Source organism: Oratosquilla oratoria, chromosome 23 (assembly GCF_046742065.1).
Source record: "Oratosquilla oratoria isolate Oo_2021 chromosome 23, ASM4674206v1, whole genome shotgun sequence".
Classification (NCBI taxonomy): Eukaryota; Metazoa; Arthropoda; class Malacostraca; order Stomatopoda; family Squillidae; genus Oratosquilla; species Oratosquilla oratoria.
In genome coordinates, this window is record NC_134799.1 from 2552341 (window position 1) to 2567340 (window position 15000).

The 15000-nt window shown below is 44.7% G+C and overlaps 1 protein-coding gene across 1 annotated transcript in view; it reads left to right on the forward strand.

Annotated features, from left to right (window-relative positions):
* LOC143037867 (uncharacterized) overlaps nt 1–14184 on the forward strand; it is a 78044-nt gene extending 63860 nt beyond the window's left edge. The window contains exons 2-3 of the mRNA XM_076206456.1: nt 7434–11545; nt 12317–14184. Coding sequence (XP_076062571.1) covers nt 7434–11545; nt 12317–12525 — 4321 coding nt within the window. The 3' untranslated portion in view covers nt 12526–14184. The remainder of the gene's footprint in view (nt 1–7433; nt 11546–12316) is intronic.
* Nucleotides 14185–15000: the final 816 nt, after the last annotated feature.

Below are 15000 nucleotides of genomic sequence, written 5' to 3' on the forward strand. Positions count from 1 at the left end.
CTCACGAGGTACAAAATTGATAAATAGGTTGGAGGGTGAACGGTGGGGAAGGTTTGAATTGTGACTGGTGAATTGGGATTCGAATGAACTTGTTTTGTATGTCTGTATTTGGGTTCTTTTCAATGTCATCTTAGAGGCGTATAACACGAACTTCCCTTTCCTCACATCTGACTAAAATACATAGCCATTTTATGTCACAGACTTATCCAACTTACCTAATTCCATACTCAGATTAAAATATCCATAAGAAGTTTTCCTGGTGAACACAGAATCTCAAGTTACCTTGTCTAGTTTCTGCATCTTTATTGTTACATTTTGTTTCTTTTCTGTAGCCTGAAGATGTTGCCAGGAGACGAAAACATTCGATCTTCAGTTGCTTTATTTCCCAGTGATTTTTTTTTTCTGCTAACTCGTCAATCGCGCATTCCCTGTGTTTTGTGTTGTATGTATATGATACGTATGTGTACATGTATTTGCACATGTATATGTGTACTTGTACGTGGGCAAGTTCCAGCATGATATTCCTCCACCCCTCCCTCCCCCTCCCTCTGCCGTCTCTGTCCATCGTCGCGTTTGGTTAGTCACCATGAAGACCTTTGAACCCTCCACCCCACCCCCACCCACTCCCTCCCCTCCCGCACCATAACGGCCGTTGCTGTCGAGGCACCACCCATAAGTCTCCACATCCTCAGCGTCTCAAAACCTATCTTCGTGAAGTTCTTGAGACTGCAAGAGTATGTTGTGACTTTCCACGTGATTTGCCTCTCGGTGGTGTATCATGCACAGAAATTTGCCTTTCAGCTGTGTCGTGTAGGTCAAAATAATTTGTATTTGCTGGATAGACCGATTGATTCTTGTCACTGTATCGACCTGCAATGAATGATGTTAGAACACATATAGTATAAATCTTGCACTCGCATACGCGTCCGTCTGTGTGTGTGTGTGTGTGTGTGTGTGTGTGTGTGTGTGTGTGTGTGTGTTTGTGTGTGCGCGCGCGCGTTGTGTTTTTGGCTAGACATATGTCCACGCGTTTCCATAGGTGGCCTGTATTTATATGGAAAAGAGTTGTGGGAAGGGGTGACTTAGTGGGTGAGTTGTGTAGGTGTTGGCTTTGGAGATAGGGGTGTGACTCTTCGACGCTCCGTGTATCGAAATTCGAAAACAAACAGAATAATTTTATCTTTGATCATTTATGAATTGGTAGCCCTGAGGGAATCCGAAAAAGGAAAATCACAGAAGAAAATCTAACCTAACATAACCTAACCTTCCCTTGCCACCTTTTCTGCTGTTTTTTTTTTTCACGCCTTTAATTTGTTTTTCTGTTTAGCTGCCTAAGAGCCTTCATCTAGTTTCTAGTGATCTTTACTAACGACGTAAAGAGTCGTCGGAAACCGCATTGTTCAGGGACACGTAGCACCAATGAAAGTGAAATTTGTTTTATTGGCCGAGAAGCAAGTACGAATTTATCGGAAGCGAGGGAGGGAGGAAATAAAAGGAAAACTAGATTCTAGATGTAGTATTGATGACAGAGGACATTGCATCCGGGAAAGAAACGATGAGGTTATTAGGTCAAGACCTCTTGCAGACGTTTGAACAATGGAAATGTCAGCGATGGTGGAAAGACCCGAAGTTCTTTTTGTCGCGTTAATATCCACCACACAGAAAACGCCTCTAAGCCGTTAAAAATATATTTGTGTGTGTGTGTGTGTGTGTGTGTGTGTGTGTGTGTGTGTGTGTGTGTGTGTGTGTGTGTGTGTGTGTGTGTGTGTGTGTGTGTGTGTGTGTGTGTGTGTGTGTGTGTGTGTGTGTGTGTGTGTGTGTGTGTGTGTGTGTGTGTGTGTTTCTTTTGTTGTGTCCTTGTACTTGTGACGTAGGTGAGGATGTCCTCATGAGATGAGTTTTGCCTAAAGGATGGAAAACATTATTTTGACGACGACAACAATGACGACGACGATGAAAGCTTCACAATAATGAGCACCAATACTATACATCTTGACCTCTAGGCTCTCACCCGAAAGTCGATAGCTATTGATCACAAGTCCAACACGTGATCTAAAGACCAGTGGTGAATCAGACACTCCCCTACCTTTCCCCCGACCCGTTTAGGGGGGACAGGAACGCCCTACTTTATCGGAAAGAAGCGCTGAAGTGGCTGGATGGTAAAATCCGAAAACTATGACAAGGTCAGACCCACGGGGGAGAAATTAGAAGCAAAACGGGGCCCTCAGGGTTCCCCAAGGGCAGCCGAAAAGGGGCGCGGGGGGAGGGGGTTCTGAATTGGCCCCCACAAGCGTGAAGGAGAAAATGTGTAAGGTACACGAAGGCTTCGGTTGGAGGTCGCTATAGAATATGTATACACACACACACACACACACACACACACACACACACACACACACACACACACACACACATATATATATATATATATATATAATATATATATATATATAGATATATATATATATATATATATATATATATATATATATATTTATATATATATATGTATATATATATGTATATATATATATATATATATATATAGAGAGAGAGAGAGAGAGAGAGAGAGAGAGAGAGAGAGATTACTATGGTCTTCAATCACGTGCGGATCTCGTGATTAACAGCTATTGTCCTCCCGGATGAACGTGTGTGTGTGTGTGTGTTTGTGTGTGTGTGTGTGTGTGTGTGTGTGTGTGTGTGTGTGTGTGTGTGTGTGTGTGTGTGTGTGTGTGTGTGTGTGTGTGTGTGTGTGTGTGTGTGTGTAGTAAGAATACTTTAGTGTCCCTACACTTACATCTCCAGCAACCAACATTTCTTTAATGACGAGTCATTTACACCTTAAGATTTCACTAAGACTGAGAATGGATCTGATCACGTACAAAGATCATTGAAAGTCTCAAGTAATTTTTTCGTAATCGACTGCAATGTTCCCACAGTGCCTATGGGTCGTGTGATCTAGCAGCCATTTCTCAAGGATAAAATGTGGAGACGAATAAAAATCGCCTGACGCTAGATAAGATAAAAGATAAAAATTATCTCAGGCTACACGCACAAACACTCCCAAAAACCCACCCAGGTCCGGTGCGAAGGCTGTGTCGCTTCATGAGCGATAGACAGGTCCTGCACTGGAGCACCAAGGTTTAAATCGTTCGTTATGCTCCTCAAAGATTAGCTGAGGTAACTGGAGCTGATTCTGTCATGTAAAATATTCTTATTTAGTGATTCAGTTGCCTATTCATTAAACTACAGACTTCTATCGTCACGTTTTTCTTTTCTTTTTTATCCATTATACACCATTTCGTCAGAGATTAATCTTCCACACAGGAATGCACCTCTGCAAGCCTCTGGCAACCACAGACACTGCAGGGAGGGAGAGGGTTGCCATTCTAGACAGACGGGCTGACCAAAGCTAAGTCTGACTTTATAGCCAACGTTTATGGTAAAAACAGGTCGACATTTTACGGCGGTTGACCGGCAAGGTTGTTATTCATGATTAAATTCATAACGGAAGGAATAACCACTTTTACGATGGTTAGTCGACGAGTTTGTTATTAAAAGAAAAAAGAAGGTCTTGACGAAGGAAGGGCTTGGAGAGCAATGCAGTAGACAAAGAAAACGAAACGTGATGACGTCACGAAACACAACAAGAAGGAAACAGTCAATACGGTGGTAGTTTTTGTGTATTTTATTTTGGCTAAAGACAAGTGATTTTGATGCATTTTGAAGGGCTTCCAAATAATAGATTGTAAACCATAAACGGAGGTGGGGTGAGAGAGAGAGAGAGAGAAAGGGAGTAGGGTTTGACCCAATTGAGGGTGTCCTAGACCGAGTATGGAACTCGCAGTCTGCCCATCCAAGTAACCCAGCTACCTCGCCCCAATTTCAAAACTTTAATAATTTTGTTTGGGTTCGAGGTATACTATAGATAATATCTTTCACCTTTGGAAATTTGCTTGGCATCAGCCAGACAGGAATCTGGAAACTGACCACAGGATATTAACGGTGAAGTCCATGTTCTTCAAATGTCGACAAACATACCAACAAGAGAAGCATACAAAAACTTTATGACGTTACACAGACTAGCGGCAAGGGCATTTCAGATTGTATTTTTAAAGTTAAAAAAAAGTAAGATTTATTACTTTCCATTAGAAATTAACAGTCATCTATGATAACAATATATATACATATATTCTTTTTTAATGCTCAATTGACTTTTGTACTGCCGGAGCCGTTAAGATAGGGATCATTCCCAGCTGTTATAATTCCCATTTCAGATAAGATCGCATGCGCACTGAAAGACAATTCGCAGAGTAACTAAAATTACAGCATCATTTTTTTTATTAGTGTATTTTATTGATGTTAATCAGAAATTCTATTTCCCTAAATTCGCAACCAACAAATCCGAAAAAAAGATAAATGAATAGATAAATAAGATAGAAAATAGTGATAATGATAATGATAGTAATGGTGATAATAAAATAGTAATAACCACAGTAATATTAATGATGATGCTGATGATGATAATTGATGATAATAATTGATAATAAAGAAAGGAGGTGTCATTCTTGAATAAATTCATCTTGGATCGCTCCAGACGACTTTATTCAGATAAAGGACAGTCCAAGTGTGCAACCCTCAATTAGATAACATCGTTTGGCACATATATGAAGAATTTCGTTTCCCTAAAGTTGAAACAATGTAAGGTGGAATAACAGGATTTTATTCGTCGATTAGTTTATTTATTCATATATGTATATATCTATTTTTGTTTATCTATTTATTTATTTTTATCTATCAGCTATTTAGCGAGTGTGTGGACCGTTGGTCGTTGTCACGTCACTACAGGCATGTAGTGTTAGAAAACACGCGAACACGCGTGGCTGCATTTAGATCTCATGCTGTCAGTCATAGGTCCAGCACGTGATCTAAGCCCATCGTGAATCATAAATGCAACTGTGTACTTGCACACACATACACACACACACACACCTACCTTCACCAGGCGTCCTTGCACACCCCGAGCAACTTTCACAAAAGACTTGTAGCGTGAGTACGTCACGTCATTGGTCTGTGATCTGTGGCGATGTGGTGAATGTGGCGTGGGAGAGGTTAATGTGGTAGAATTGTGGTAAATGCTACTGTGGTCACGGTGCCCATAGATAGCGTGGTGGTTGTAGTATGCTGTTCATATTTATTGTAGTGATTGTTATTGTCTAGCGTGGTTGAAATTGTAGTGTTGGTTTTTTTTTTTTTTTTTTTTTTTTTTTTTTTTTTTTTTTTTTTTTTTTTTTTTTTTGTGCTGCGACCCAATAAGGGTATGACTGAAGGGTCCCTGAATTAATCAAGATCATGATATCCATTCATCATTCATAGCTACCAAGCCAGAAATTCACAAACTATTTTGAGTTTGACCTGAATTCTGATTGACTGCTTTAGCGGTAGTAGACAAGACACTAAAGTAAAAGATTGGAAATTACGAACGTCTTGAGGTGCGAGCAATGGGTTAAATCGACGTCCGAACTCACAAGCAATAATCTGACTTCGACTGTTCGTCCGATTCCTTTTTCCCTCTCACTCTTGCTTCCAACAAAAGTTCACTTGCATGAAACTATAGTAATGACAATACAATGCTAATAACAAAATTAAACTCAAACTCCAAACAATCATTGAAATATAAACCAGTTTATCTGTTTGGCTTGGTAATGAGTGGTCCGACGAAGTCAAAACTCATGAGATCAGAACATGTTGTCGGCTGACCAAGATGCAGGTATCGCGCTGGCCGGCCGATACTCTCATTCGAATTGCGCGTTGATGTTGTTGCCGTTTGCCATTGCCCTCGCGCACAGAGCATTGTGAAACCCTACAACACACTCACGACCATCACACGAGAGCAACAGTGCCCCCATTCAGCTCCCATATAATCTTTCCAGGCAACACCACAGTCATCACAGTCACCTTCATTGACAAGAACCAGTTTTGCGAGCAACGGGAAGGGGACTTGGAGGGGAAGGGGGTGAGTGGGAGGAGGTTTAGAAGGGCCCAAGAGAGAGGAGATTTGTAGTGGGATGGAAGGGAGGTCAGGAAAAGAGGTGAATAGAGAGGGGATGATGAATGTTCAAGGTATGGCTATAAACAGTATCATAAAGAGGGGGAGGGTCTAAAATCGGATGACCCTACGTAATATCTAAAAAAAAAAAATCGAAGGTTGTCGAACTGGGTGGGACCTTGGTGCTGGACGTGCGTCCAGCCAGGCGATTCATCGAGACGGGAACACTTGAACAAGGTAATGAAAGTAGACAAGAGGTGTAATTGAACAGGTATTATGCTGAAATCAACCGTGCAGTTCCACAGGTGGCATGATCAGACTGAGAGTAAAATTGTATATTGTATATGTTTATATGTATGTGTATATATATATATATATATATATATATATATATATATATATATATATATATATATATATATATATATATATATATATATACAAGAGGCAGAATATGATTGGTAATATCACAATACTTTCAAATATAGCTAAAACATAAGTAGCTCAATTCAGACTACTGCGTTTGAAAATATAAGAGACCATTTACGTAACACTTTTCCCCCTCTCCGCCATCAGCATCCCCTTCCCCAACACACATAAGTAAACAAGCAAACAAAGAATACTAATTGTAACCTTAATCAACGAAAGCATCACGATGGCCTTGATGCAAATGAGAACAGCGTTGTAGTCATCGAACAATCACGGACCAAAGAGAGAGAAGGAGTCAGAATGCAGACGAGATAGCCTTGTTGGCGGGCTCCTCGGAGCCCAACCGTCAGGTGCGGCCACATTGCACGCGGTTTGCTGGGAGGGTAGAGGGTAGCGGGAAGCCTAGCGGGTCAGAGGCAAGAACAATTACATGTTATCTAATGTGAGTGGCCATACCGGATGCGGGTAGAGGGTTCCGCCTACAGTATGACCATTCGTATTATATAACATGTGTTTGTTCTTGCCTCTGACCCGCTAGGCTACCCGCTACCTTCTACCCTCCCAGCAAATCGCGTGCAGTGTGATTGCAACCTCACTCTTTTGGTGGAGCATCTGAAACTTCATTCATAACTTTGTCTTATGTACTGGCTTTATGCCAACATTTTCCTGGACAAGACGGGATCTGCTCGGACTCGTGATGAGTGTTGTGAGATTCGAATAAGGTCTACAATGCTAAATAGATTAATGTAATCTAGGTCACGGTTAATGAGTTGTAGACCCGCTCCCCATGTTTGCTGTATATGGGAGCACCAATGAAAGTAGCGTGTGTGTTTATGGCATTGATTTTAGGGAACTCAAAGTCAGGTTTTTTTTTTTTTTTTTTTTTTTTTTTTTTTTGGTGAACGGGTCCCCCAGAAAGAAATGGAGTCACTAACGTCGGTTTCTTTGTCCACAGATTATGTTTGCTGCTGCTCCTGGCAGCGGTCACCTTCACCCTCGCTCAGCCGGAGGATCGGCGTCGCCTCTTCTTCAAAACTCGAAATCGTGCCAACCTGAGAGGATTAGGACAACCAAGCAGTACCACTGACGTCCCTGAAACGGAGACCGACACGAGCACAAGAGCTCAAGTTCAAAGACGACCTGGATCAGTTCGACGCCCCATCACTCGACCCATCCGCCCTTTCCGCACGAGGAGCAGGGGAGACCAAAACAAGAAGACTGAGAAGGACCAGGAGGAGAAAGTAGAGCAAGTTGAAGTAACTGAAAAGAAGGAGGTGATGGTGGAAGAAACCAACACCACTGCTGCTCCTTCAGTTCCAATTGTCTCCGATGATTTCTCAGTTATCAGCGAACCCCAACCCGGACAGGAGTACGTGTCGTTTGTCTCTGGAGGTGTCGTTGACACAGCTCCTGAAGAGCTCGAGGTCATTTCAGCACCGCTACCAGGACAAGAATACGTTAACTTCCAAGCATCTTTGTCTTCAGCGGACAAAGATTCAGTTATCACCGCCGAGGAGGGACAAATAGTGGTCGTGAGCGCCGACGAGCCAGGGAACACCAACGAAACGCCAGACACTTTTGCTGCAGAGACTGCAAACGAAACTGTTGCGGAACCTGCAAACCAAACTGTTGCAGAACTTCCGAACGAAGCTGTTGAAGAACAAACAGACGAGATGGTTACAATTCTCCCGGAGTTGAGTCAACTGGAAGCGCTTCTGGCCGAGTCCGTGCTCACGCCAGAGGAAATGCTTATCATTGACCCACAGCTCTTCGAGGGCGAAGTAAACACCGAATCTCCACAAGCCGAGAGTGACTATGAGGTAGCACCAGAGGACACAACGGACGAGCCCGTTCCAGAACCAGTGCCTGAAGTTGCCGCCGCCACTCCAGCAGCACCTGGTGACAAGGTGACTCCCCTCGAACCCGAAGTGGAGACTTCCGTTTCTTTCGTCACTAGCCATCCAACCAAAGTTACCGACGAAAGTGACACCATGGTCGTCGACCACCACATGGAAGTCCACACAACCCAGGAGGAACCAAACGGCACCTTACCCCTGGAAGACGCCAATAAAACTATGGAGGTTATGCCTAAGGAGGAGGAAGTGGAGCCTGTTACGGAAATCCCCGTGCCGGTCGATATTCCGATTGTTCTTTTACTCCAGAAAAATGCATCTGACACCCAAATGGTAGAAGGAGAGGAAGAACTAACCACGGAGATTCCAGTATTTGACGAAGAGGGCTTCGCCACCGAGACGCCTTTAACCGATATCGAGATCATCGCTTCCAATGCGAAGACGCACGAGAACGCACCAGTCAATGACCTTTACGGGAAATACTTCGACGAAAGTCAGCTTGACTTCGGTAAAGGAGCAAACGACGACGAAAAACGCCTGTTCCCCGCCGAGAGCAAAGTCCACAGTAAGGTTGAGATTAAGGAAGTCAATGGACAGCTTTATGAGTACGAGTACATTTACTATTATGACGAGGACTACCCAACCTACGAAGATGAGGCTACAGTAGACGTTGATCCAGGCCAGGTCGTCGTCGACGAAGCAACTGAGCCAGAGGTTGGGGGAGAAGAGACAACTCTCATGCCCCCCGACACCACTGACATGCCACCCACAACTACCCCTACTACTACAACCACTACCACAACTCCATCCACTACTACTACTTCCACCACTACAACCACCACTACTACAACTACACCACCACCACCACCTACAACAACAACGACAACAACAACAACAACAACAACCGTTTCTCCAAGAAGCCGCTCTCGCAGCCGTTCACGCTCCCGTGCAAGAGTCGAGACTGTCGAGCCTGTTGAGGAAGAGGAGAACCTGGTTACCGAGACCCGAGGAAGACAGAGAGGTCGTGGAAGAGGCCAGGCGAACTCCATTTCATCGTCCTTGCGATCTCGAGGCTCCTCCCGCGCCCGTGGGCCCAAGGTGGTTGCGAATGTTGTAGATGATATTGTTGTAGAAGAAGAGAAGTTGCCAGCCCATACCCGATTCCCTCCACGTACTTTCTCCACCACACCGCTACCCGACCACGGAAAAGAAGAGACGGAGCTCGCTCCTGGTGCGCGCAAGTCGTCCAGAGGCCGTCAGAGTACTCATCGGGACTCTGCCACTGCCGAAGTCGAGAAGACCTCCCACGCCGAAAACGTACACGAAACGGAATCGGCACATGAAACCGAAGTGGTACATGAGGCTGAAAAGATACATGAGATCGAAAAAGTTCCCGAAGTTGAGAAAATCGCAGACTCTGAGACCATGCCTGAAGTTATGGAGGAGGAGCTGCTCACTACAACAGACGAACCCACCACCACCATGTCCCCTGAATCCCGATCCCTCGTCAACCTTTACGCTCTCTCCCGAGCTGCCGATGCCGAAGAGATGGGTAAAACGGAGATGCCCGAAATCGCTCTTGATTACGAGACTGAAGTTCCTCACGAGTATGAGTACGTGTATGATTACGAGGATTACACTTCGGAAGCACCCGGATATCTTCCCTTGGAAGAAGAAATAGCCACTGAGGTGCCAACAGACTTGTTGGAGTATTCGGGCTCCCTGCCCTCGTCAGACCCTCAGCCTGAACCCGAACCAGAACCATCATCAACCGACTCTTACGATCTCACAACCGACGCCCCAGACACAACCACCCCGTCTACTACCACATCGACCACCACCACTACCACTGAACCAACTACCACGACCACGACTACAACAACTACCACCACAACAACTACCACCACAGAGGCGCCCAGGCGAGGAAGATTCGGAGGGCTCAACCGGGACAGAAATAACCGCTTCAACCGATTCCAGTCTCGCGTAACCACCCCGGCATCAGAACCAGAGGTCAAGAAGGAGGAGGTGGAGGAGGTGGAGGAGGTCAAGTCGCCAGCTGCGGGAACACGTTTTGGTGCCAACCGAGGAAACAGAAACCGGGAAAGTGGCAGCAGATTCAGCACCAGCAGATTCAGCGGCGACAGCAGGTTTAGCACCAGTAGATTTGCTTCTCGTTCGCGCACTGACAGCCACACCAAAGAGAGCACCGACGATACCAAGACCACGCCTGAACCCACGAGCACACCTGCATCCACCCTCAGAAGCCGATTTAGTCCACGAACTCGCCCAGGCCCGATCAGCAGAAAGACCCCAGTTCTTTCTTCGTCGCCCACGGAAGCAGAGACAACCTCTACCACCGAAAGGAGCTCCCCTCTGAGGAGAACGAGAGTCAGGAATAGGCCCAGCAGCACCAGGTTCCGTGGAGGAAGCCCCAGAGCAAGCAAACCCGAGGAAGAGAACGAGACTACCTCGCTTTCTGACGGCTTCGAATTGGAGATCGGCACTGAATCTTCCTTTACCCTGACCACCGCTCCTCCCACGACAGAGAAGACCACAGCCAGCAGGCACAGGTTCGGCTTCCGGGCAGGTTCGACGAATAGACGCAGACGTCCTACAGCAGGAGGAAAGCAGGACGAGGAATCTACTTCGGCGACCACAAAGAAGCCCGCTCCCGAAAGACAAACCACAGCTGCTGCACCTTCAAGCAGAGGAGGAGGTAACCGTCGTTCCCGTATCGGTCCCAGAAAGTTGCGCGTTCGTGGTCGAGCAGGAGGACGTGGCGGTAACAAGGAGGAAGAGGAGCAACAAGAGAACGAGACGGGCGAGAAGACTACGGAACCCGAGGGGCTGACTACAGCAGCAGTAACACCAGAGGAACAGGTTTCCACCCCAACTGCATTGTTGGAAGAGGTCCCCGTTGAAGTCGAAGAATCCAGCCCAGATACCGCAAGCCCTGTGGAAGAGAGTAAGCCGACAGAAGCTCCCCAGCAAGGAGGCAACAGAAGATTCGGCGGCCGACGTCGTTTCCGCAAGCCCACGGGAACCACGACAGCCAAGACACCGACGCAAAGTACCCCTTCGGCGGGTGGCTCTGCACAGAAGGCGCAGGACACCAGAGGCGGTAAGCGGCGTCGTCTTGGCGGCCTCCTTGGACGAAGACGGAAGGGAAACAAGGCCCAGGAACCCGAGGTCGAAGCAGAGGATACCGCAGCAGGTAATGAAAAGAGTCCTCACCTAATGCATTAGTTTTAAAGTGAGTTAGGCATTCACTAAAGTGGTCAGTTTAGAGTCAAATACATACATATATATATATGTATATATTCTTAATCACTTAGTGAAACCTCATAGTCTTGTTTAACCAACATATTTGATCTAGCGGACTACATATTTTGTTCATTGTTTAGTCGACCACTAATTGAACTTCACTTTCAATATCTTTATTCAGTTGAGTGCCCGAACCTTACAGTTTTCTTTAACTACTACTGAGGCAGGATAATTCCGAACATGTACAGTCTGCTCTTCCAAGAAGGTACAACATAGGGTTAGGCAGCGGACGACTGAAATATAGACCGAAGAGACATGGCATGAACAGACACTTATGGGGACTTGACGATGACGCAATGGATTTAGAAGCTGACAGCCGTTGGACCTCCGGCGGCAAGAGGTAATGCTGACGGGACACCTTGAGGGCAGGCATCGGCGCCACCTACCTTGGACATCTTCGCATGGTAGACTCCCCTTTGACCCATGTCCTTGTGCACCGACGTTGAGGCAAGATGACTTGACAGAACGACCTTTTATGTTTACAGTGTCTAAATTCGATTGATGTGTTTCTTGTTAGAACAGTAAGTTGTGGTGCTCTTCCCATCGGACCCACTTGCAAATAGACCTCTCCGGACAAGACTACCCCTCTCCCCGCCCGAATTCCTACCTCCCTTGGCCTATCCCTCGAGAGCTACGCTCACTAATGCCTCGTTTTTTCCAGATGAAGCACACCTCAATGCTGAGCACGACAACATAGCTTCCGAAACCACAGCCGTCGATGTGACATCTCCCGCAGAGGAACTGCAGGAGGTGGGAGCCTCAGAGGGAGGGAATGCGGAACAGCAGGAGGAAAACCCACCCGAGGAGCAGGAGCCTGCCGCGGAGAAGAAACCCAAGCGACGCCGTCTCTTCGGACGTTTCCGGGGCTAAGCCAGCTTTCCGGGACTCGCTCATCCACTTCGATTTGGTTTAATTTTTATCATCTCATCCTCGTCGTACAGCATCCTATTATTTTTTTTATTCATATTTACATTGTCTACAAAACAATTACGGTTGATTCATTGCCTCTGACCTAAAGTTCGTCTCTGAACACAGCCATCATTTTCCCACCACTTACATCTTTCCACTCCGTCGGACGCCCTATTCACACGTTCCTCCCTGCAGCACCTTCAAAACATTAGCAACTAACTGCTGCCTCCACTCTCTGTGTCCTTCCGAACTCGGGTTACCTTGTTGAGCTGTAAGGAATGCCCAAACGACTTAATGTTCCTTCCGGGCGCGGAAGCCGTGGTGCAAGATGCATGGCACGAGAGAGGAGGTAGAGAGGGAGGACGAAAACCTTCCGCCTTTGCCGCTTTATGCGTTCATCCAAAGGCTCCTGTCTTGTTAGGCAAGCATATGTTCGGTTCACGTGAGTGCGTGGACTTGAAAAGAAATTTGCCGATATAGCCGTCAATACAATAGATTCAGTTACATTGTAACTAGACTTAGGTTACATTTTTTTTTCAGTTTGTATATTACAAGGGTGAACAACCAGCACGTCGTTAACCAAGGATAACTCTTCCATCAAATCATTATTTTGCCATTTACGTCTGCTTTTCCTCCAGGACTCTCATATAAACACAAAAAACGGAAAATATTTAATATACATTGTACATAATTTTAGTTTTGTAAGTTTGTTATCTTTCTCCTATGTCAGTATTTCGTTGGGAGATTTAGAGGCGGTTTTGTACTGAAAATCTTAAAGAGTATGAAATGCACAGCATCATGTGGCATAGAGCAAGTTAGGATCCCACCTTTCTAGTTATGTAGCTTTTGTATACAGCCAAGGAGTAGATTCAATATGCATGTATATAAGAATACATATAGACTTTAGTGTCTCTCCTGACGCTTTGCTTGAACTCTCGCAACCTTCCTAACTGCTTGAGTGCCCTAAATGTCTTGTGTCCATAATTATTTGTAATCCCAACCATTCTTGGTTGGCGTCATTTTCTTGTAGATATGCCTAAATGTGTAGTTAACTGCAACCTCTAACAAGTCGACTGAGGTGCAGAAGATCTCACTACTTTCCTGTCGCTATATTAATTCATATCCAAGGTTCTTGGTATGAAAGTTTCCCCCCCCCCTCTCCTCGATTGTTCGATCGATCCTTGATGACGAAGGACTTATCATCGATATAGCAGACTCGGTACAAATTTAACATTGATTTACTGGAAGAAATGATTATCAGCCTTCTAAGGTCGATAGTGATATCCTACATTCAGGTTTTTTGCCCTTTATAGCATATTTCCTTTTGAGATTGTATGTTCTTAGGACTTTAAACATGTGTACAAACATCCACATACACACAGACATAAAAAAGAAACATCATTGTAGATTGCAGGCTTATGTTAAATGGCTGATATCATGAAGTGAAATACTTAAACACTATTTCCAGTCATTTTTTTCCTAAGTATAAAATATTTTGTGAATATAAAAGATTTATGTTTAAATTGAACGAAAGTACTACAAACGACAGAATACATAATGACCTACGTTTGTGAGTCCATAAAACTGCTGTACAATGCTGTGTTGTAAATAAATATTATACCCGTGCTCCTGTCTATCACTGACCACCTGACTCACGATCTTTCGAAGCTTTTTTTGAATCTATGAAACCTTCGAAACTTTGGAGCAACAACAGTGGATTGCCTGTTTCGACGACTGGGTGGAAGCTCAAAATTGGAACCGAGCTGCTTATCAAATTTCATATCAAGGTAAGAGAATGAACTCATAAACTGATCTTCCCAAGGTGAGGCGGAACCACACAATCCAGAAGCTATAACCAACAAGGTACTGTTAAATGCACACACCCATCTGAGTAAAGTAACCTGCAGACATCCAGAAGAAAGAGAAATATCACTTCTTTTAGGGAATGAAAGTGGGATGAGGATTGAAGGTCTTTATAAAGTGGAGCATGGTCTTAGGTGGAAGAGAGGGGCGGTGGGGTAAGAATTGGACAGTGGATTGTAGTATAACGAATTGAAGGGTTGTGACTATCGACTGTTGTTTAAGTTGATTGTCCTGATGTGGAGGTGCATCTGAAGAACCAGTACAAATATAATCGGGAAAGTGACATTTGCTAGAAATATATCCATCAAACAGTGTGAATTTTGTTATGGTCATTTGAACCATTAAGATAATTAGTAAAGAAATAATGGATTAGTGTTTTATTAATGTGCTTTGTGGGTGGAGGTCGTCGAGATAAGCAAACAAGTTCATTGTGCGGGAGGGCTGTAATATCGCGTATCATGTTAAAATCTTTATATATTTTTTTTTTCTTCTCTCACTCACTGAACAATTTATTTAAGAAAACGTTCTATTCAGAAAGGATAGGAAATATAGGGTTAACATCGTTATTTATAT